Consider the following 22,898-nt stretch of genomic DNA (forward strand, 5'->3'; position numbering starts at 1 on the left):
TAGGTGAATATGTCAGTGACAACATTAATGTTTTGAGCTAAAAACACACAGAAATTCACCAGTTATAGTTAGGAGAGCTAACTATTACTTGTGGCTCTTCCATGCACTGCGAATGACCTAATATATTACATCATTCATGACATGTTCTATGACATAATTTATGACATCACTGAGTGTTAGTTTGTTTAATAGTTTACATAGTGGCAAGTAGCTGCCATATTGATTTTCTATCTAATTTTCTACAGCCTGTGTCCAGCTGATGGGTGTAAGTGTTTACAAATCCATGTGCTCCTAATGCGTCATAGATGTGTAGAGTTACTCAACACATTATAAATCTTTGCATTGAAGAGTAGCTTTGTGTGAGATAACAGTTGATGACTTGTGTCCAGCACGTTCCTCATACGTTTACGTACTACATACTAGGTATTGTAAACAGGATTAAGTTATTAGAATCACAGGACGGAAATTTCTACATAACATAGAAGACTGTGTGCACCAGGTACTAACCTAGGTATGTGTGCTTCTTTTATTTGGGAAGATTGGTTATCTGTAAAGTTTTCACCACAGTATGACAGCTGCAAGTAGTTTAATCTGTAGCACCTTCAAACCTTGGTTATTTTAACCAAGTAGTGTCATTTTTGACAAGTGTTGCAAAATGTACATTTTATTACTCTGTGGTGTGTTTCTCTGTCTGCAAACAGCGTGGTACAGAGTAAACGCTGTCCATAGTGTAAGCACTGTGTACAGTACCCAAATTTCGACTCATACCGCCTTCATCTCTCAATGTAGGTTTGGTGACTGTGAGGGGTTTGATACAGATAAGAGCTGTCCATAGTAGGGTATTCATTATGGAGCAGACACTGAGTATCTTGAGTAACTTGGCTTTCTCTGAACAGAGGTATACATATTTAAAAGCATGCGCAACTAGTGTTACCTATGAAGTGCATGGTAAAGGGTCAATGTTGCACATAACACATGCTTGCTACACCTAAGGGAGTTGTATCTGTGATGGCAATAATGATGCTCAAATTATTCCGAGCTATTTTGTATTTACTTTCAGGCCTCTAATGCCATCCTAGTTTATAGAGTAATGTGTGCAAAAGAAGCTTGGTTGATGTAATCAGCGATGCCATCAATGATGTCATTTGAGATAGCATCAGTGATGTCATCAACGACGTTATAGAACTTGTCATGAGTGATGTAATATTGGAGATCAAAAGTAGTGCATGGCCGGGGCGCAATTTATAGTTAATAAATGGATTCACCTAACTATAATGTTACTTCAACCTTAGTTTTTTCAGCAAATGTTATAATGTTATATATAGATCTATATCTATATATATCTATATATATATATATATATACATATATATATATATATATATATATATACAGAGAGAGAGAGAGAGAGGGTGTTTAAAGTGTTAAAGTGTAACCATCATATATGATCCTATATTGCCATTGAGGGATTGAGTCAACACCACATGGCCATAGGCTAGGCAGTTTATTATTGGCAAAAGAACGCTGAGATGGCAATATACAACCATACTGCTTATGTTACATTTATGTTTTTTTTATATGCCATGATTATTTTGGGGTAGTTGTTGCTGAGCAGTGTGATCCACCAACCCCCCAACCCCCGTTACCTTGGGCAGACTCATATTATTATTTTTAGAACGTACTCTATGCATTTTAGAAGTTATGGGTTGTGAGTCACACATTACTACAAAATAGGTTATAAACAGTTTCTAAAACCAGGTAGGAGGATGAAGAGGCCAGGGTCGTCAGCAAAAGGCAAATAGTTCCTTGTGCAACCCTCTGCAATTCTGTGAATGATCCAACCGAAATAATGGAACAGTGTACCTGGTTAGTGACTGCACTTTGACCCCATTTCCCGTAAGATATATATATATATATATATATATATATATATATATATATATATATATATATATATATATATATATATATATATATATATCTATATATATATATATATATATATATATAAAGTCTAAAAACTGCCCTTTTAGACTTTAAGTATGTCTTCATGCCATACCAAAATGTAAAAGTTTACGACAATTATGGTCTATTATCATCTATATTCTAATGTATAAGACCTTTTTGAGGTAATAGATAATTACTCATCTATAGCAAGTGTAAAGTTTAAATTTAGTGCTAAATTGTAAAAAATATATATATATAATAATTTAAAAAAAATCCCAGGAGCCTACCACTAGCTTTGCGGACTCTGGGGTTGAAGGATAGCTAGGCTGCCTTGTCTTCATTCCACTTCTTGACTCTTTTGTACCACTACCCTGCACTTCCTGCATTTTTATTTTATTGTTATATGTATTTTGTATCCCTATATTACCCCTTTGGGGCGGTTTCGTATCTTTCTCTTTCTTTGTTTCTCTCTTTTTTTCCCTTTCATATTTTGCTCTGATCGGGAGTCTGGTGATAAAAAATAAATCCTAGTCCCCAAAAAGAGTACTATGCTCATGACGTGCAACCACCGGCACGAATTAAGCACTGATTGAATAATATTGTTAGTCATTATTGATGCAAGTATGGTATTAAGGGCGCATTTCCTTTTGATGGCAAGTATTACGCAGTTGCTTTCTGTGCATTTAACTCATGCTGTGTATGGAATACAACATCATAGAACACGTTCAAGGTGAACAGCACAAACTGTCATGGGCTTATTTGCAAGCCTCTTGCGATGCTGTTACGCCACTTTTTCCGTTAAAAGTGACGCACCGGCGGCGCAAGGTGCTTGTAAATAAGCCTCTAACCCCCAGATTCATCAAGAACACATTTTGTGATTCCTTAATAGCGAAAAATACCGATTCGCTATTAAGGAATAGCAAAATGCTATTCATCAAGAAATCACTTAAAAAATAGCGATTTCTTAGAATTCCTTAATTGCGACTAGCAAATTGCGAGTCGCAATTAAGGAATACCTCCCCACTCATTCCTATGGGCCTAGATGCCCATAGGAATGAATGGGAAGACAATCTCAATTTGCTAATTGCAATTAGCGATTTGCAAATTGAGATTGCGATTTCAAGGGTGCAGGGGTGTCCAAAGGACACCCTGTTGTACCCCTGAAATTGATGTGTGCACATATGTTGCGCACACACATGCCTAGGGCATATGTGTGCGCAACATGAAACTATGAAAAATGCACTTTAGTGCATTTTTCAAAGTTTTTGCTATTTACCACGTAGTTAGACTTCGCGGTAAATAGCGGCCCCAGATTGCGAATTCGCAATTTTAAAATGGTACATGAATTGCATTTAAGGAATCTCTAATTGAGATTCCTTAAATGCAATTAATCGCAATTTAGCGATTTCTAGAATTGCGATTTTTGCATTTGGGATGACGAATCCCAAATGCAAAAATAGCGCTCGCAAAGGGCCAGATTCTCAGAATCTGGCCCTTTGCGAGCCGATTTCAGTTTGATGAATCTGGCTGTAAGATCCAAAAACGTCATGCCGCAAAGCCTTGCACCTGAGCCATGCTTCAGGGTCCACCTCGTGCTTTTAATACGTTCACAAACGAGTATTTCATCAAAAGGCAGAACTGCATTTTGTCATAATTTAGAATGGAGGGGTAGTTAAACAGAAGTCGGAACAATACCGCTGGAGTGTCAAGGGTGGCCTGGGGAATATATATAGCCTGTGCGTAAGCTCACCGGGCAGCTGTGTCTCCAAGCAATTTCGAAAGGATGTTCACGAAGTTTTATTACATTTTTTAAATCAGACCTCGATGAAATGGCCCACGCAGCCCGTGCCCATATTCTGGCCACCAAGGTCACGTTACCTGCAGGGACGCACAGGCCGCAGTTTACAGACGGGTGGAGATATTAAGGGGTAGGCGCACACTTCCATAATATTCTTTTCTTCTCAAGCGTTCTGGGTCAGATTGCCCCTATATCAAGTTATAGCGCAGTTGAAGAGTTCACGGAAGGAAATATTACAGTGAACTCTGGCAGCTCGTCACGGGTCGGGGGCTGCGGCCGGCCTCAGCAGCGAGGCCTCCTTGACAGGTGATCGCGCGCGGAATGCAAAGAGGAGCTGGCTCGTTTCCATGGGCGCCTACCAATGAGCGATGGTGACAGAAGCACAAAGGCCCGTGTCTGGCAGAGATACATTACAAAATGTGATTAGAATAAAAGGGACGCGGCTCGATACTAATGGCCGCTTCTGCGACTCTTCCATCTCGTAGCGATTACGCGAAAGGTGTCCTGGGCTGGCCCCCTGCGCCAGAGCCTACGCTGACGTTTATTTTTTGCTCTCTTTGAAACAGGCGCTGCTCCAAGCCGTCCGACCGGAAGCGGCAGCCTCAGCGCATCACTGGTTGAAGAAGGCAGACGTACAAGGTAGGCGCCAGAATGTCCTGGCATAAGGAAAGCTGTGTTGGCTGGATTTTTGGTGGTGGCTGTAATTACGCAGTAGTCTATTGTTAATCAACGCATATTTTGACATCTATCTATCTATCTATCTATCTATCTATCTATCTATCTATCTATCTATCTATCTATCTATCTATCTATCTATCTATCTATCTATCTATCTATCTATCTATCTATCTATCTATCTATCTATCTAACTAACTAACTAACTAACTCATGGATAAACCTTTATATTATGTGTGTAAACGTTTTTAACACTCATATTTCAGAGAAAAGAGGGCTTCACTGTGAATTATTTTCCAAAATTCACAGGGCTGACTTCATTTGCCATAGATGTAGCTTCCCTAAACAAATAATTAAATTGATGGTTAACTCAGCATTTATTCTTTCTTTCAGTGCTGATAAATCAATTAATCAATCAATCACTGCATTTGTAAAGCGCGCTACTTACCCGTGAGGGTCTCAAGGCGCTGTGTGTGGGGGGGGTGCTGCTACTGCTTGAAGAGATAGGTCTTAAGGAGCCTTCTGAAGGTGAGCAGGTCTTGGGGCAGTCGCAGGTGGGTGGGGAGGGATTTCCAGGTCTTGGCGGCAAGGAAGGAGAAGGATCTGCCGCCGGAGGATGTCCGTTGGATGCGTGGGACGGCGGCGAGGGCGAGGCTGGCGGAGCGGAGCTGGCGGGTGGGGGTGTAGAAGTTGAGTCTGCTGTTCAGGTAGGCTGGACCAGTGTTGTGGAGTGCTTTGTGTGCGTGGGTGAGGAGCTTGAAGGTGATCCTGTTGTTGACGGGGAGCCAGTGCAGATCTCTGAGGTTTGGGGTGATGTGGCTGCGGTTGGGGACGTTGAGGATCAGTCTTGCGGTGGCGTTTTGGATGCATTGTAATCGTTGCTGGTGTTTGGCCGTGATTCCTGCGTAGAGGGAGTTTCCGTAGTCCAGTCTGCTGCTGACGAGGGCTTGGGTCACTGTTCTTCTGGTTTCGGTCGGTATCCACTTGTCTTGTATATCCTGCGGAGCATGCGGAGGGTGTTGTAGCAGGGGGAGGAGACGGGGATGAATCCTAGGTTGCGCGCATGGTCTGTGGTTGTTGGAGCAGTTCCCAGTGTGGTCGGCCACCAGGAGTCATCCCATGCGGAAGGGTTGGGGCCGAGGATGAGGACTTCCATCTTGCCGAGTTTAGCTTCAGGCGGCTGTTTATCATCCAGTCGGCGACTGCTTTCTTTCCCTCGTGGAGGTTGGTTTTGGCGGAGTGTGGGTCCTTGGTCAGGGAGAGGATGAGCTGGGTGTCGTCGGCGTAACAGATGATATTCAGGTCGTGCTGGCGGGCCACTTGTGCGAGGGGGACCATGTAGACGTTGAACAGAGTTGGGCTGAGGGAAGAGACCTGGGGTACGCCGCAGATGATTTCAGTGGCATCGGATCGGAAGGGTGGGAGGCGGACTCTCTGGGTTCTGCCGGAGAGGAAGGACGCGGTCCAGTCCAGGGCCTTCTTCTGGATTCCCGCTTCTTGGAGGCGTGTTCTTAGTGTACGGTGGCAGACCGTGTCGAAGGCGGCTGACAGGTCCAGGAGGATGAGGGCTTTCACGATGACAAAGCTGCTTTGAGAGCACTATTCAGCACACCTGATGCGCACACTCTTCCATGTTGCTCCTTGATACAAGCATCTATCAATAAGCCTTCCATATTGTGTTAAACTAAGCATTGTAAATGCCCAACCTGGTCATCAAAAAGTGAAATACACTGTCCCGCACTACACCTTATTTTTCCATTTTCACTCCTCAGTATGTCAAAGGACTATAAATGAAAAGGACATTTTAAATACATGTTTTTAATTTCCTTACAATGCTGCTTTTCATTTCAAATTTGACTTATAATAATACATATCGTTGCTTGAAACACATTTTTCGATATTAGCACATTATCTATTTCCCGACAAAAACACACAGTTTACAAAACAATGACATATATCTCTGCAGTCCCAGGCAATCAATGAGTACTACAAATGAAACTGAGGATGAAACTCAGGTCTACTGGAATTATGTGATTCTGCAGCCATGGCTCTTTTTGCATGTTTATGGGTTTGCTGTCTTTGCCACATAATCCAACATCTGCTGCATAATCTGCATATTTTAACAAAAAAATGTGTTTCTAGTTCAAATAGATCAAAAGTAACAAAAAACGCAACACGTGTTTGCGCTCAGTGAAAGGCCAGTCACAAAGATTTATCGGTCATCTATCAATTGCTCATTTCTGTATTTGATTCTTATACTAGTACTAATGAGGTGAAATCTTTGCCCCGATAGTATCACCATGTGTAAAAGTTACAACATAGAAAAGTAATACCATGAAAAAAGGTGCTGCAGCATATTTGCCTTTTTCTGCTGCATAATTTAGACAACTCTGTTGCATAATTTGGTGCTCCCCTGACGCATAATTCCAGTGGCTCTGATAATACTGAAATGCTCCAAATCTTGCCAAAGAGTGCTAAAATCAATTAATATAATTTAATATTGATAATATCGAATAAGTGGAGTGTAATGTGATCTTATACTGCCTTTTCTGGGTTGAGATGGCATTTATAAACCACTCTGCCTTTGGCCTCATGGTTTAAGATGTCACCAAATTCCTTCAATGACAATAGAGGCCCATATTACACATGTGGTCTGCTGTTTGGTTTAGCACTCCCAGTACAAGGACACCCTCAGTAAACTTTTACACTTAGGGCCTGATTACGACTGTTGGCGGTGTGGGGGCAGGCGGCACGCTTTTGCTGCCTGCCTGCCAGATTACAACTTAAAAGTGGCGACGCCTTTGAAAAAAATCATTGCAATCTTAGCAATTGCGAAGCATATTGCAGCCTCAGGACCTCCGCTCCATCTCCAGGGAATGCCGCTCCACCTCCAGGGAACGGTAGATGGCGGCGGCGGTGGTTACCTGGCGATCAGATAACCCAAGTCATAATGGGTCAGTTGGACCACTGGTGCAATAGTCTCTGGACAACCACCCCGCACATCCACAAGTCTGGCGGCCCTTGGTCTGCCTGATTCGTAATTGGGCCCTTAACCAAATTTCACTGATTTAGGTGTTGTTAAGAGGTCTGTGAGGCCCCAGAGGGCGAAGCACCAGTGCTGTACAGTATTTGGCTTTTGGCTTGAATATCTGGTATTTTCTAGTCGAGGACAGACTGAAATGTTTCTCTTGGCTCTTGATTTAACTGATTCAGAGCTCACAGCATCACCTCTGACATTTTGTATAGTGCTAGCTCTCTAAGTGTTTGAGTTAGTGATTCTCAACCAGGTAATATTTTGCATAAAAAATGTAGAGAATGAAATTCATTCCAAAATCAGTTCATGGTAACATAATACTCTGCACTTCAACCAGAACACCAGATTGTTTGAACCTTTCTACGTCCTGTATTTCAGATTTTGTGACTGCACTTTTTCATTGCTTCTATCGAGGGACTGCCAATACAATTTACAAAGTACTGTTGCAAACCAGTTATATTGTTGCTTTTTGGAAGTTCATCACTGTTTCTGGCTTGTATGAACCCAATATACGAAGGACCTGATTATGAGTTTGGTGCTGTGGGAGCGGGGGCGGCATGTCACCTCCCCGCTCCCACACCGCCAAACCGCACCGCCGGCCACCTGCCAGATTACGAGCTTTCTCGTTGTCTGGAGGGAGGTCCTTTGGCATTCTAAAATGCCTATTAGAAATGCATTGCAATGGGAAATCCAAAGCCCGTTCCTGCACGGCATGGACTGTGCAGTCCATGTCGTGCTTGAAAAGGGGTGCATGCAGACAGGAGGCACACCATGTGCCTCATGCATGCATTCTCAGGACTTGAGAGAACTGGGGGCCATGTAGGGCCCCCTTAGTTTCCTCAACGCCACAGGTTTAATGGTAGGCTTGCTGTCATGAAATCTATCTCAGTGACGACACTCCTAATATGCTTACGGCCCGCAGACTGCCGCACCATCGCCAAGGATCGCGTAACCCCTGACGGTTACAGGTGTTCTATGGTGGTCCGACCACCATAGTTGTAATACAGCGGTCAGACCACTGGTGCGTAGGTCCCCAACCGCCACTGCACTCCAACGTGAGTTTGGCGGTCTTAATTAGGCCCAAAGTTCTTGGTGGGATTTTTCCCATAAATAAGGTGCATCAGCGTTTTCTACTTACTGATGTTTGGCAGCAATATTGTGCCTTCATTCCAGTGGGCTGTTACACCACATAAGCATGAGAGTGAAGGCCTTATTCGCATCTTTTCATTCAGATTCAACTTTCTGTGAATCTCCCTGAAGAACGTTCCAGCATCTATAACAATGCACTTTTATTTTAATCCTCATTGTTATAATCAATGCTAATGATAGTAATATAATATTAATACCAAAACCGGTAATGATGATATTAATCATGATTATTTTTCCTATTATCATTGCAGTATGCTAGTATTAGTATTTACGTGTTGATATTAGTATTTACGTGACTGCTCTACCAGAATTGAAACCATTGGCACACACGGTATGAGTGTGCACTCCATCTATTGTGCAGTTACTCTGTTCTTCACATACACTCATATGCTTTGGTGTAACTATAGTTCAGTACAGGCGACTGATTTACATTTCTTTGTTTCACTTCTGGGATTTTTATTGATGCTGTTGCAAAAGACAACTTCCTTGATTTTAACTGAGGCTGTTGCAAAACACATCTTCCACGATAATTCTAAATCCAAACCTACAGTCAGATGGAGAACACGTGCATAAGTCTAATCTAAACAAAAAGCCTCAGTAAAATCGAAAATTGATGGTTCTGAAAAAAGGAAGAACAGTGGCTTTTTATAGTAGCCTGGGCTCAATACGTTTTTAACTTGCCAAGGTCAAGATTTCTCAGCAGAAAAGGTTTGGGACGGAAGGGTTTCAAATATAAATAATCTGCACCTTTCAAACGGACAAGAAATAAAGTGTTGGAAAGCCAGAGATATAATTAAAAAATATTATATTAGAAGTACTAACCACCTAACCCTTATCCTTGGGCTTATGGCAGACCAGCTATTTCTATCAAAAGGAGGATATATGAACACTGTGCAGAATGGGATTTAATTGTGTAAAGTACTGGAAAAAGTGGAATATGAAAACAGAGGAGGTAGATACAGTATACTGGAAAAACTTGACTAAAGTTTCTTTTGCTTATGAAACGTGTATTGTTCATATAGAAAACTTTCAGACATTCCTAAAAATAAACAACAGTGAAAGTGACCTACCATAAACAATACTGAAATGAGCTAGTTATGATTAGCAATACAACTCAACTTGTCCCGTGCATTGTTCATCATATGTCAGGAGTACGTCTTAGTCACAGTATAAACTTGGTGAATTAGACCCATCGTCGGTGGATTCTCACCCAATCTGTCTTTGGCTTTCACTTTCCGTCCCTACAAAGAAAGAGACAAGCATTGGCGTAGCCAATAGGTCACGCCTTTGGGACCTTATAAGTATTTAGTTATGCAGCAGGTCCCAAAGGCGAGACCTATTGGCTATGCCAATGCTTGTTGTACTATCTGGGCATGTTGAAAGGCTAGGGGACTGAGTCTCGATGTCGGGTTCAGAGCACAGCAATGACCTACTCAATTTGAATGCGTAGGTAATATAACCGGAGGCTTGAAATGAAAGGTTCACTAGCAGGAATATTTGAAACAGACCAGATGTGAGATGGGAAGAGATAATAAACGGGGTGGCGAGTGACCTGTCCTGCATACCCCTTTTGTGGAAAAGGGAGGTCACAAGCCACATCTGACTGTACAGTGAGTGAAGTTACTAATGATCTAACCTCAACCATGTTGCAGCTGTTGACGTCTAAGATACATATGCACTGTCAAATAATGGCATCTAGGGTTCGGTGGGGCTATATACATTTCATAGAAACTGAACAGTGTTGGAGGTCCTTCCCACCTCCCACAAAAAGATGCAACCCATTCCTGTTCAAGAACATGCATTTCTAAATACTTATTTTCCTACAAGTAAAAATCACCAACATGATTGAGGTGTGGCGCCAGCCTTCTCCAGCTGCGGTAGCTAGACGATAGTGGACCAGAGACAGGTGGCGCAGCATTTTCTGTCCAAGACACCCGATGCCGCCTTCCCCTTCTGCGGCGCCCCTGCTTCGACGATATTTGCACGCTCCCACTCCGAAGGCTGTGTCGGGCCCGAATCCGCTGGTGGGGTCTATGCGGGAACCAGGCAGGAGGGATGCTCCCGCATTGCTGTTTCTTGCTCAGGGGCCTCTGTTTACATGGTTACAGTCGGTCTCCCCGGAGCCGTCAGCAGGGACAGGACCGAGGAGGACTGACTCTTGCTCCCTCCCTTGCAGTCTATTGGCTGCTGGGGTTTTCAGGTGGTCCAGGATTGGACTCGCTCTTGTCTTTTGGGCTCCATGGCTCCTCACGCCCAACCGCTCTGTCTGATGGATCGTGAGATTGGGGGGGAGCGGGCTCTATTTTTGTTGCTATGCAGGTGAGGCGGCACTTGGAACAAGCGCTGAAACACAAGCGCGGCCCTGCGGCCCTGAAGTTAAAGCGACGCGTGCTAATTACCTTACGGGAGCAAGCAGGGGTGAGCGCTTACTGGATGCCTGTAGATGCTGAGGACACCACTCAAAGGGATTTCAGTGGAGCGCGGCCGGAAGTCCGTGTACAGCTTTTACCTTGCAGGAGCAAGCGGCGGCGGCAGGCGCGATAAGTGCAAACCAGATGGTGCCACTGCTCGCTCCCCCATTAGCTCCCTTGCAGTGTGAGGGATAGCGTTTTAACTGACCACATGTGCACATTCACATAAAAAGAAGTGGATAACCAATATTTTACTTTGCCAAAGTTTTTCTGCATATTTTTTATCCTTTCTATATTGTTTTAGTTATCAATGTGTTTACACTACAACGTGAACAGGGCAATCCGGAGCCTACAGAGTAACATGGGGTTTTGGCGCACCTTGCCTCTCTCAGTGGCGGGGAGGGTGGCTCTGCTGAAAATGGTAGCGCTCCCTCGCCTATTGTATTTTTTCCGCACATTGCCGATATGGATCCCAGCGTCGATTTTTGGGAAACTTCGCTCCTTAACCACGGGATTAATCAGGCACGTACTTTCTTTTATAGTATTGCGTCAGAAGATAGACTTAGACCAACTCACCCTTGAAGGACGTATCATTCGTCTCTGCTGGCATCGGAGCCACAAACGATCGGGTACCACTCATCCGTATGCCCCAGAGATTCCTTTAGGAATGTGTACAGCTCTCCCACACAGTGGCAGCTGGTCGGCGTTAGCTATTTGGGAAGATCTCGGGCTGCATATGATTGGAGATTTATATAAAGATGGGGTCCTACTGACTTTCCAAGAGTTGCAGGCCGCTTACGGGCTCCCGAGGGGAGATTACCTACTTCATGCCGCGTTGATAACCCGCATTCAGAAACAATGGAGTATGGGGCTCTCTGAGCCTCCGACCTCTCTGGGCAGCCAGTATGTGGTTATGGCGGCTGGTACTTACAAAGCTGTGACATGCCTTTATAGGAGGCTTTCGACGGAAACTTTATTACCCCTGGAGGGCTTGCGTAGCAAATGGGAAGCAGATATCGGAAAACCAATTCCTGAGTCGACGTGGCCCCAGCTGATTCGACGCGCCTGGAAAGGTACTAGAAATGTTAGATTTCAACTGGTTCAGTTTTTTACGTTACATCGGGCATACTTGACTCCGATTAAGATCTCACAATATTTTAGCGGCGCGCCCTCGCGATGCCCAAGATGTGGAGTTGATGGAGCTGATTTCTCCCACATGTTTTGGTCATGTCCAAGCTTGACGAACTACTGGACGGCAGTGGTGGATTGTTTGAATACTATAACTGGCCGACAGTTAACGGCGGACATGGGCACCTGTTTATTATTATGGTTCCCACATACCCCCCGAACGAAAGTCACTAGCAAATTTTATGACCTAGGTTTGATTCTGGCCAAGAGAGAACTCACCATACATTGGAAATCAAACATAGGCCCTAGTTATCTGAGATGGGGGGCGACTTTGCTTCGTTGGGCACAGGCTGAGGGAACGCTCCGACTACAGCAAGCCCGGCGATTAGATAATGATAGATCCCTAGAAACAGCTAGGGCTTGGGAGGCTCTGGTAACAATGCTCCAGACCCCCGCAGAGGGTTCGAGTGAGGGTGAGGAGGATAGGGATTAAGGACACATAGCCAACTGCACCTGAACGTAGAACGGGAGAGTTCACCATGGGTTTGTCTTGAGATGTTGTCCCCTTTGCATCCCCTACTGAAGAGAAATTATGAGTTATGGAAGGTACTCGTATAGGAAAAGCTTCTTATGTTTTGATTATGGGCGCACTGACAGAGGGTGGGAACTTGGGGGAGGAGGGAGGTTTAAGTTTACCCTGGCGAGCTCAAATGTCATTTACCATTATGCGAAATATTGATATAATGCATTGATACGGTATTCTACGTGATGCTTGCCTTGTTCACAAATAACAATAAAATCTGTTTACAAAAAAAAAAATCAATGTTTTTACACTGGGGGCCCAAGACATGAAAAAAACATAAAAGTAATGGGTGGTAAGTTTAATTGAAAGCGGAACTCAATTGTAATTTTTTTTTAATTCATACAATTCCCAAAAGTACACCTGGAAAGGCATGCCAGGAGCAGGGTTTCCAGAATGACTACTGGGAAGGTCACGTGACAGCTCCTGCAGGCTCTCTTTCCCGCTGTGAGAAATCTGTATTACAGATTTCCACACAGAGAGAATGGAGCCTCCTCTGCAGCGGCACATTTGTGTATGTGTGTTTTTTCTCCATAGTGAAAACATGTGTACCCTTGGAGAAAGCCCTTCACCTACACCCTTACAAAGATCAAGGGCTTCTCCATTCCCTTCCCACCCTGGAATAGGAGTTTCTGCAGACCTTGGGTGGAGTAACTTTCTGATAATTTTTTACGGTGAGAGCGGGTCGAATCAGAGTTCATGAATGGCCACAAATGTACCTTACACACTTGCAAGACCTGACCTTGTACCACCCATTTCCTACCCATTGCATGGTTTCTCTGCACTTTAGGTGGAGACATCTGCTGTACAAAATCTGTTTATGTCAGCCAGAAATCTTTTTGTGAATTCCTGACAGGCTGAAAGGAAGTATTTTAAGATTATGACCAAAAATATATTTGTGAATCGGGTACTATATCTCAGGATACTGTACTTCAAACCCAATACATTTTCTTTTTGCCAACATGAATCATATGTTCCTGCACTGGAACAGATATAATTATATGTGATGGGTTTATTTTTTTTTAATCTAAATATGTTTTTTCATGCATACAGCAGCCACTTGAAGACGTTATGTTTAATTTCTTCTATTTATTTTTGTGGCATTTATTTGCAATTAAAATAGAAAAAGATTTAACCATGTAACTAGCTTACCAAGACCAGGCCTATTGACTTTGCTAATGCATTTTACACTTGTGGTTAACGTTGCAGAATGACACAGATAAGAAGTCTTACCCAGGTGTGACAATAATTCTGTCAACGGAAGTTCATACTGGAGGCCTGATTTGGAAAATTTTGATAATGTATAAAAAAAAATTATTTGCTTCGGAAGGATTCTATAGTGGTGGAATTTCCAATGTTAAAGGGGTGGAAATTCCTTAGGTAGAGAATCATACGGAGGGAATAATACTTATGAAGTCGGTGTCGTTAAAACCCTTGTCTACTTCAAAATTTATGTTTCTCAACTTTGGGTAAGGATTACAGTAATGACAGTTGGAATATGTCACCGACCCCACCCTGTGAGGTCATACACTTACACGGACACGCATCCTAACCCGGGCACAGGGTCATGGGTTCAGTAAAGAATTGTTGGCACTGTGCTCGGACTTGTGCAAAGCAGTGAGAATATTTATCTGTGTCCTGCCTAGTTATTTCAGCCCATCTGGGCCCACCACACAGCACCATTACCCTGGTTATGTGGAATTGTCACCCTGCCTCCCTCAGCCTGACCTCAGAGCCCTGCCAGCACCCTGCAAGTGGGGGGGGTATCCCGACTCTATCGCACCCACCATGTGCACATCAAAGCAGTATCTCCCCTGCTGCACACACATGATGCACAGTGATAGAACCACTTTTAGCATAACTCCTACCATCTAGGCCGGCTGTCCAAAGCCCAGACAGCCCCATAGTACGGCTCCAGGTGCGTAGATCGCTCAACTTACTTGGATACAAACTAGCAGGATGGAGCGCATGCTGTGTCTGTCCAATGACAGTACAAAAGGGGGTGGTGATGGACGGAGCATCTGAACCACACTCACACCCAGTCAACAGATCTGGCAAGCACTGCCCCTGGCAGCAGCCCAACCACACTGCCTCATGCTAGCAAATACCATCAGCGGTGTGTCAAAGCTGTTGCCCTCCTTTAGTGAGCTTATTAACCAAGTGAAAAGAGCTCCCCAATGGCACATTTGAGTGTGAGGCTAAACAACTATTTTAAAACCACCAAGGAGACTGATGCAAGATGAAACGTTCAGTCCTTCTACACTATGTGATGGAGGAAATCTTCACACTATTCTGTAATCTCCCCAATGCCAGTGGTGATACAGATTATATCACCATTGCTGCCATGAACATGTACTACAAAAAACACAGTTGATGGACAGAATGTAGAACAATGTCATACATTCACCCCAGTACTAGGATCTGGGCCTAAATCCATCGTTTTTTTGCACTCCACACCACCCTGGGTTAGACACTGGCTATATGCAAATCAGCTCTGACCCTGTGCCTCATGGGAACAGTCCAGTCCGAACTACCAAGCCATGTCTTTCCCAGACCGGAATCAAGCATCCAAGGACCGGTTTCTGGCTATCAGCCTTCATCAGCCTGGATAGCTTGACTCCAGTGGTGTGGAGAGCCTGGGACTCACGTCTGAGCATACCCAGCCCACTCGGGGTGAAAATTGCAAAAAACACAGTTGATGGACAGAATGTAGAACAATGTCATACATTCATCCCAGTACAAGGCTCTGGGCCTAAATCCATCGTTTTTTCGCACTCCACACCACCCTGGGTTAGGCACTGGCTATATGCAAATCAGCTCTGACCCTGTGCCTCATGGGAACAGTCCAGTCCGAACTACCAAGCCATGTCTTTCCCAGACCGGAATCAAGCATCCAAGGACCGGTTTCTGGCTATCAGCCTTCATCAGCCTGGATAGCTTGACTCCAGTGGTGTGGAGAGCCTGGGACTCACGTCTGAGCATACCCAGCCCACTCGGGGTGAAAATTGCAAAAAACACAGTTGATGGACAGAATGTAGAACAATGTCATACATTCACCCCAGTACAAGGATCTGGGCCTAAATCCATCGTTTTTTTGAACTCCACACCACCCTGGGTTAGACACTGGCTATATGCAAATCAGCTCTGACCCTGTGCCTCATGGGAACAGTCCAGTCCGAACTACCAAGCCATGTCTTTCCCAGACCGGAATCAAGCATCCAAGGACCGGTTTCTGGCTATCAGCCTTCATCAGCCTGGATAGCTTGACTCCAGTGGTGTGGAGAGCCTGGGACTCACGTCTGAGCATACCCAGCCCACTCGGGGTGAAAATTGCAAAAAACACAGTTGATGGACAGAATGTAGAACAATGTCATACATTCACCCCAGTACAAGGATCTGGGCCTAAATCCATCGTTTTTTTGCACTCCACACCACCCTGGGTTAGACACTGGCTATATGCAAATCAGCTCTGACCCTGTGCCTCATGGGAACAATCCAGTCCGAACTACCAAGCCATGTCTTTCCCAGACCGGAATCAAGCATCCAAGGACCGGTTTCTGGCTATCAGCCTTCATCAGCCTGGATAGCTTGACTCCAGTGGTGTGGAGAGCCTGGGACTCACGTCTGAGCATACCCAGCCCACTGGGGGTGAAAATTGCAAACAACACAGTTGATGGACAGAATGTAGAACAATGTCATACATTCACCCCAGTACAAGGATCTGGGCCTAAATCCATCGTTTTTTTGCACTCCACACCACCCTGGGTTAGACACTGGCTATATGCAAATCAGCTCTGACCCTGTGCCTCATGGGAACAGTCCAGTCCGAACTACCAAGCCATGTCTTTCCCAGACCGGAATCAAGCATCCAAGGACCGGTTTCTGGCTATCAGCCTTCATCAGCCTGGATAGCTTGACTCCAGTGGTGTCGAGAGCCTGGTACTCACGTCTGAGCATACCCAGCCCACTCGGGGTGAAAATTGCAAAAAACACAGTTGATGGACAGAATGTGGAACAATGTCATACATTCACCCCAGTACAAGGATCTGGGCCTAAATCCATCGTTTTTTTGCACTCCACACCACCCTGGGTTAGACACTGGCTATATGCAAATCAGCTCTGACCCTGTGCCTCATGGGAACAGTCCATGGGTATGCTCAGACGTGAGTCCCAGGCTCTCCACACCACTGGAGTCAAGCTATCCAGGCTGATGAAGGCTGATAGCCAGAAACCGGTCCTTGGATGCTTGATTCCGGTCTGGGAAAGACATGGCTTGGTAGTTCGGACTGGACTGTTCCCATGAGGCACAGGGTCAGAGCTGATTTGCATATAGCCAGTGTCTAACCCAGGGTGGTGTGGAGTGCAAAAAAACAATGGATTTAGGCCCAGATCCTTGTACTGGGGTGAATGTATGACATTGTTCTACATTCTGTCCATCAACTGTGTTTTTTGCAATTTTCACCCCGAGTGGGCTGGGTATGCTCAGACGTGAGTCTCAGGCTCTCCACACCACTGGAGTCAAGCTATCCAGGCTGATGAAGGCTGATAGCCAGAAACCGGTCCTTGGATGCTTGATTCCGGTCTGGGAAAGACATGGCTTGGTGGTTCGGACTGGACTGTTCCCATGAGGCACAGGGTCAGAGCTGATTTGCATATAGCCAGTGTCTAACCCAGGGTGGTGTGGAGTGCAAAAAAACGATGGATTTAGGCCCAGATCCTTGTACTGGGGTGAATGTATGACATTGTTCTACATTCTGTCCATCAACTGTGTTTTTTGCAATTTTCACCCCGAGTGGGCTGGGTATGCTCAGACGTGAGTCCCAGGCTCTCCACACCACTGGAGTCAAGCTATCCAGGCTGATGAAGGCTGATAGCCAGAAACCGGTCCTTGGATGCTTGATTCCGGTCTGGGAAAGAAATGGCTTGGTAGTTCGGACTGGACTGTTCCCATGAGGCACAGGGTCAGAGCTGATTTGCATATAGCCAGTGTCTAACCCAGGGTGGTGTGGAGTGCAAAAAAACGATGGATTTAGGCCCAGATCCTTGTACTGGGGTGAATGTATGACATTGTTCTACATTCTGTCCATCAACTGTGTTTTTTGCAATTTTCACCCCGAGTGGGCTGGGTATGCTCAGACGTGAGTCCCAGGCTCTCCACACCACTGGAGTCAAGCTATCCAGGCTGATGAAGGCTGATAGCCAGAAACCGGTCCTTGGATGCTTGATTCCGGTCTGGGAAAGACATGGCTTGGTAGTTCGGACTGGACTGTTCCCATAAGGCACAGGGTCAGAGCTGATTTGCATATAGCCAGTGTCTAACCCAGGGGGGTGTGGAGTGCAAAAAAAGGATGGATTTAGGCCCAGATCCTTGTACTGGGGTGAATGTATGACATTGTTCTACATTCTGTCCATCAACTGTGTTTTTTGCAATTTTCACCCCGAGTGGGCTGGGTATGCTCAGACGTGAGTCCCAGGCTCTCCACACCACTGGAGTCAAGCTATCCAGGCTGATGAAGGCTGATAGCCAGAAACCGGTCCTTGGATGCTTGATTCCGGTCTGGGAAAGACATGGCTTGGTAGTTCGGACTGGACTGTTCCCATGAGGCACAGGGTCAGAGCTGATTTGCATATAGCCAGTGTCTAACCCAGGGTGGTGTGGGGTGCAAAAAAACGATGGATTTAGGCCCAGATCCTTGTACTGGGGTGAATGTATGACATTGTTCTACATTGTGTCCATCAACTGTCTTTTTTGCAATTTTCACCCCGAGTGGGCTGGGTATGCTCAGACGTGAGTCCCAGGCTCTCCACACCACTGGAGTCAAGCTATCCAGGCTGATGAAGGCTGATAGCCAGAAACCGGTCCTTGGATGCTTGATTCCGGTCTGGGAAAGACATGGCTTGGTACTTCGGACTGGACTGTTCCCATGAGGCACAGGGTCAGAGCTGATTTGCATATAGCCAGTGTCTAACCCAGGGTGGTGTGGAGTGCAAAAAAACGATGGATTTAGGCCCAGATCCTTGTACTGGGGTGAATGTATGACATTGTTCTACATTCTGTCCATCAACTGTGTTTTTTGCAATTTTCACCCAGAGTGGGCTGGGTATGCTCAGACGCGAGTCCCAGGCTCTCCACACCACTGGAGTCAAGCTATCCAGGCTGATGAAGGCTGATAGCCAGAAACCGGTCCTTGGATGCTTGATTCTGGTCTGGGAAAGACATGGCTTGGTAGTTCGGACTGGACTGTTCCCATGAGGCACAGGGTCAGAGCTGATTTGCATATAGCCAGTGTCTAACCCAGGGTGGTGTGGAGTGCAACAAAACGATGGATTTAGGCCCAGATCCTTGTACTGGGGTGAATGTATGACATTGTTCTACATTCTGTCCATCAACTGTGTTTTTTGCAATTTTCACCCCGAGTGGGCTGGGTATGCTCAGACGTGAGTCCCAGGCTCTCCACGCCACTGGAGTCAAGCTATCCAGGCTGATGAAGGCTGATAGCCAGAAACCGGTTTGGAGTGCAAAAAAACGATGGATTTAGGCCCAGATCCTTGTACTGGGGTGAATGTATGACATTGTTCTACATTCTGTCCATCAACTGTGTTTTTTGCAATTTTCACCCCGAGTGGGCTGGGTATGCTCAGACGTGAGTCCCAGGCTCTCCACACCACTGGAGTCAAGCTATCCAGGCTGATGAAGGTTGATAGCCAGAAACCGGTCCTTGGATGCTTGATTCCGGTCTGGGAAAGACATGGCTTGGTAGTTCGGACTGGACTGTTCCCATGAGGCACAGGGTCAGAGCTGATTTGCATATAGCCAGTGTCTAACCCAGGGTGGTGTGGAGTGCAAAAAAACGATGGATTTAGGCCCAGATCCTTGTACTGGGGTGAATGTATGACATTGTTCTACATTCTGTCCATCAACTGTGTTTTTTGCAATTTTCACCCCGAGTGGGCTGGGTATGCTCAGACGTGAGTCCCAGGCTCTCCACACCACTGAAGTCAAGCTATCCAGGCTGATGAAGGCTGATAGCCAGAAACCGGTCCTTGGATGCTTGATTCCGGTCTGGGAAAGACATGGCTTGGTAGTTCGGACTGGACTGTTCCCATAAGGCACAGGGTCAGAGCTGATTTGCATATAGCCAGTGTCTAACCCAGGGGGGTGTGGAGTGCAAAAAAAGGATGGATTTAGGCCCAGATCCTTGTACTGGGGTGAATGTATGACATTGTTCTACATTCTGTCCATCAACTGTGTTTTTTGCAATTTTCACCCCGAGTGGGCTGGGTATGCTCAGACGTGAGTCCCAGGCTCTCCACACCACTGGAGTCAAGCTATCCAGGCTGATGAAGGCTGATAGCCAGAAACCGGTCCTTGGATGCTTGATTCCGGTCTGGGAAAGACATGGCTTGGTAGTTCGGACTGGACTGTTCCCATGAGGCACAGGGTCAGAGCTGATTTGCATATAGCCAGTGTCTAACCCAGGGTGGTGTGGGGTGCAAAAAAACGATGGATTTAGGCCCAGATCCTTGTACTGGGGTGAATGTATGACATTGTTCTACATTGTGTCCATCAACTGTCTTTTTTGCAATTTTCACCCCGAGTGGGCTGGGTATGCTCAGACGTGAGTCCCAGGCTCTCCACACCACTGGAGTCAAGCTATCCAGGCTGATGAAGGCTGATAGCCAGAAACCGGTCCTTGGATGCTTGATTCCGGTCTGGGAAAGACATGGCTTGGTACTTCGGACTGGACTGTTCCCATGAGGCACAGGGTCAGAGCTGATTTGCATATAGCCAGTGTCTAACCCAGGGTGGTGTGGAGTGCAAAAAAAACGATGGATTTAGGCCCAGATCCTTGTACTGGGGTGAATGTATGACATTGTTCTACATTCTGTCCATCAACTGTGTTTTTTGCAATTTTCACCCAGAGTGGGCTGGGTATGCTCAGACGCGAGTCCCAGGCTCTCCACACCACTGGAGTCAAGCTATCCAGGCTGATGAAGGCTGATAGCCAGAAACCGGTCCTTGGATGCTTGATTCTGGTCTGGGAAAGACATGGCTTGGTAGTTCGGACTGGACTGTTCCCATGAGGCACAGGGTCAGAGCTGATTTGCATATAGCCAGTGTCTAACCCAGGGTGGTGTGGAGTGCAACAAAACGATGGATTTAGGCCCAGATCCTTGTACTGGGGTGAATGTATGACATTGTTCTACATTCTGTCCATCAACTGTGTTTTTTGCAATTTTCACCCCGAGTGGGCTGGGTATGCTCAGACGTGAGTCCCAGGCTCTCCACGCCACTGGAGTCAAGCTATCCAGGCTGATGAAGGCTGATAGCCAGAAACCGGTTTGGAGTGCAAAAAAACGATGGATTTAGGCCCAGATCCTTGTACTGGGGTGAATGTATGACATTGTTCTACATTCTGTCCATCAACTGTGTTTTTTGCAATTTTCACCCCGAGTGGGCTGGGTATGCTCAGACGTGAGTCCCAGGCTCTCCACACCACTGGAATCAAGCACTCCAGGCTGATGAAGGCTGATAGCCAGAAACCGGTTCTTGGATGCTTGATTCCGGTCTGGGAAAGACATGGCTTGGTAGTTCGGACTGGACTGTTCCCATGAGGCACAGGGTCAGAGCTGATTTGCATATAGCCAGTGTCTAACCCAGGGTGGTGTGGAGTGCAAAAATCGATGGATTTAGGCCCAGATCCTTGTACTGGGGTGAATGTATGACATTGTTCTACATTCTGTTCATCAACTGTGTTTTTTGCAATTTTCACCCCGAGTGGGCTGGGTATGCTCAGACGTGAGTCCCAGGCTCTCCACGCCACTGGAGTCAAGCTATCCAGGCTGATGAAGGCTGATAGCCAGAAACCGGTCCTTGGATGCTTGATTCCGGTCTGGGAAAGACATGGCTTGGTAGTTCGGACTGGACTGTTCCCATGAGGCACAGGGTCAGAGCTGATTTGCATATAGCCAGTGTCTAACCCAGGGTGGTGTGGAGTGCAAAAAAACGATGGATTTAGGCCCAGATCCTTGTACTGGGGTGAATGTATGACATTGTTCTACATTCTGTCCATCAACTGTGTTTTTTGCAATTTTCACCCCGAGTGGGCTGGGTATGATCAGACGTGAGTCCCAGGCTCTCCACACCACTGGAGTCAAGCTCTCCAGGCTGATGAAGGCTGATAGCCAGAAACCGGTCCTTGGATGCTTGATTCCGGTCTGGGAAAGACATGGCTTGGTAGTTCGGACTGGACTGTTCCCATGAGGCACAGGGTCAGAGCTGATTTGCATATAGCCAGTGTCTAACCCAGGGTGGTGTGGAGTGCAAAAAAACTATGGATTTAGGCCCAGATCCTTGTACTGGGGTGAATGTATGACATTGTTCTACATTCTGTCCATCAACTGTGTTTTTTGCAATTTTCACCCCGAGTGGGCTGGGTATGCTCAGACGTGAGTCCCAGGCTCTCCACACCACTGGAGTCAAGCTATCCAGGCTGATGAAGGCTGATAGCCAGAAACCGGTCCTTGGATGCTTGATTCCGGTCTGGGAAAGACATGGCTTGGTAGTTCGGACTGGACTGTTCCCATGAGGCACAGGGTCAGAGCTGATTTGCATATAGCCAGTGTCTAACCCAGGGTGGTGTGGAGTGCAAAAAAACGATGGATTTAGGCCCAGATCCTTGTACTGGGGTGAATGTATGACATTGTTCTACATTCTGTCCATCAACTGTGTTTTTTGCAATTTTCACCCCGAGTGGGCTGGGTATGCTCAGACGTGAGTCCCAGGCTCTCCACACCACTGGAGTCAAGCTATCCAGGCTGATGAAGGCTGATAGCCAGAAACCGGTCCTTGGATGCTTGATTCCGGTCTGGGAAAGACATGGCTTGGTAGTTCGGACTGGACTGTTCCCATGAGGCACAGGGTCAGAGCTGATTTGCATATAGCCAGTGTCTAACCCAGGGGGGTGTGGAGTGCAAAAAAAGATGGATTTAGGCCCAGATCCTTGTACTGGGGTGAATGTATGACATTGTTCTACATTCTGTCCATCTACTGTGTTTTTTGCAATGAACATGTACTACAACCCCCAGATGAACTTGGACTTCGCAGGTTTCAAGGTCCAGCAAGCCCAGCAGCATGTGCGAGAATCAATCAACCTTTTTGTACATACGCCTATG

The 22,898-nt window shown here is 45.9% G+C and overlaps 1 protein-coding gene across 1 annotated transcript in view; it reads left to right on the plus strand.

The window, feature by feature from the left end:
* The window catches only part of LOC144819983 (uncharacterized), a 255,521-nt gene that overhangs the window by 171,797 nt on the left and 60,826 nt on the right, over positions 1-22,898 (plus strand). The window contains exon 6 of the mRNA XM_078677656.1: positions 4,312-4,384. Within this exon, the coding sequence (XP_078533782.1) occupies positions 4,312-4,384 (73 nt within the window). The remainder of the gene's footprint in view (positions 1-4,311; positions 4,385-22,898) is intronic.

This window comes from Lissotriton helveticus, chromosome 2_1 (genome assembly GCF_964261635.1).
Source record: "Lissotriton helveticus chromosome 2_1, aLisHel1.1, whole genome shotgun sequence".
Classification (NCBI taxonomy): domain Eukaryota; kingdom Metazoa; phylum Chordata; class Amphibia; order Caudata; family Salamandridae; genus Lissotriton; species Lissotriton helveticus.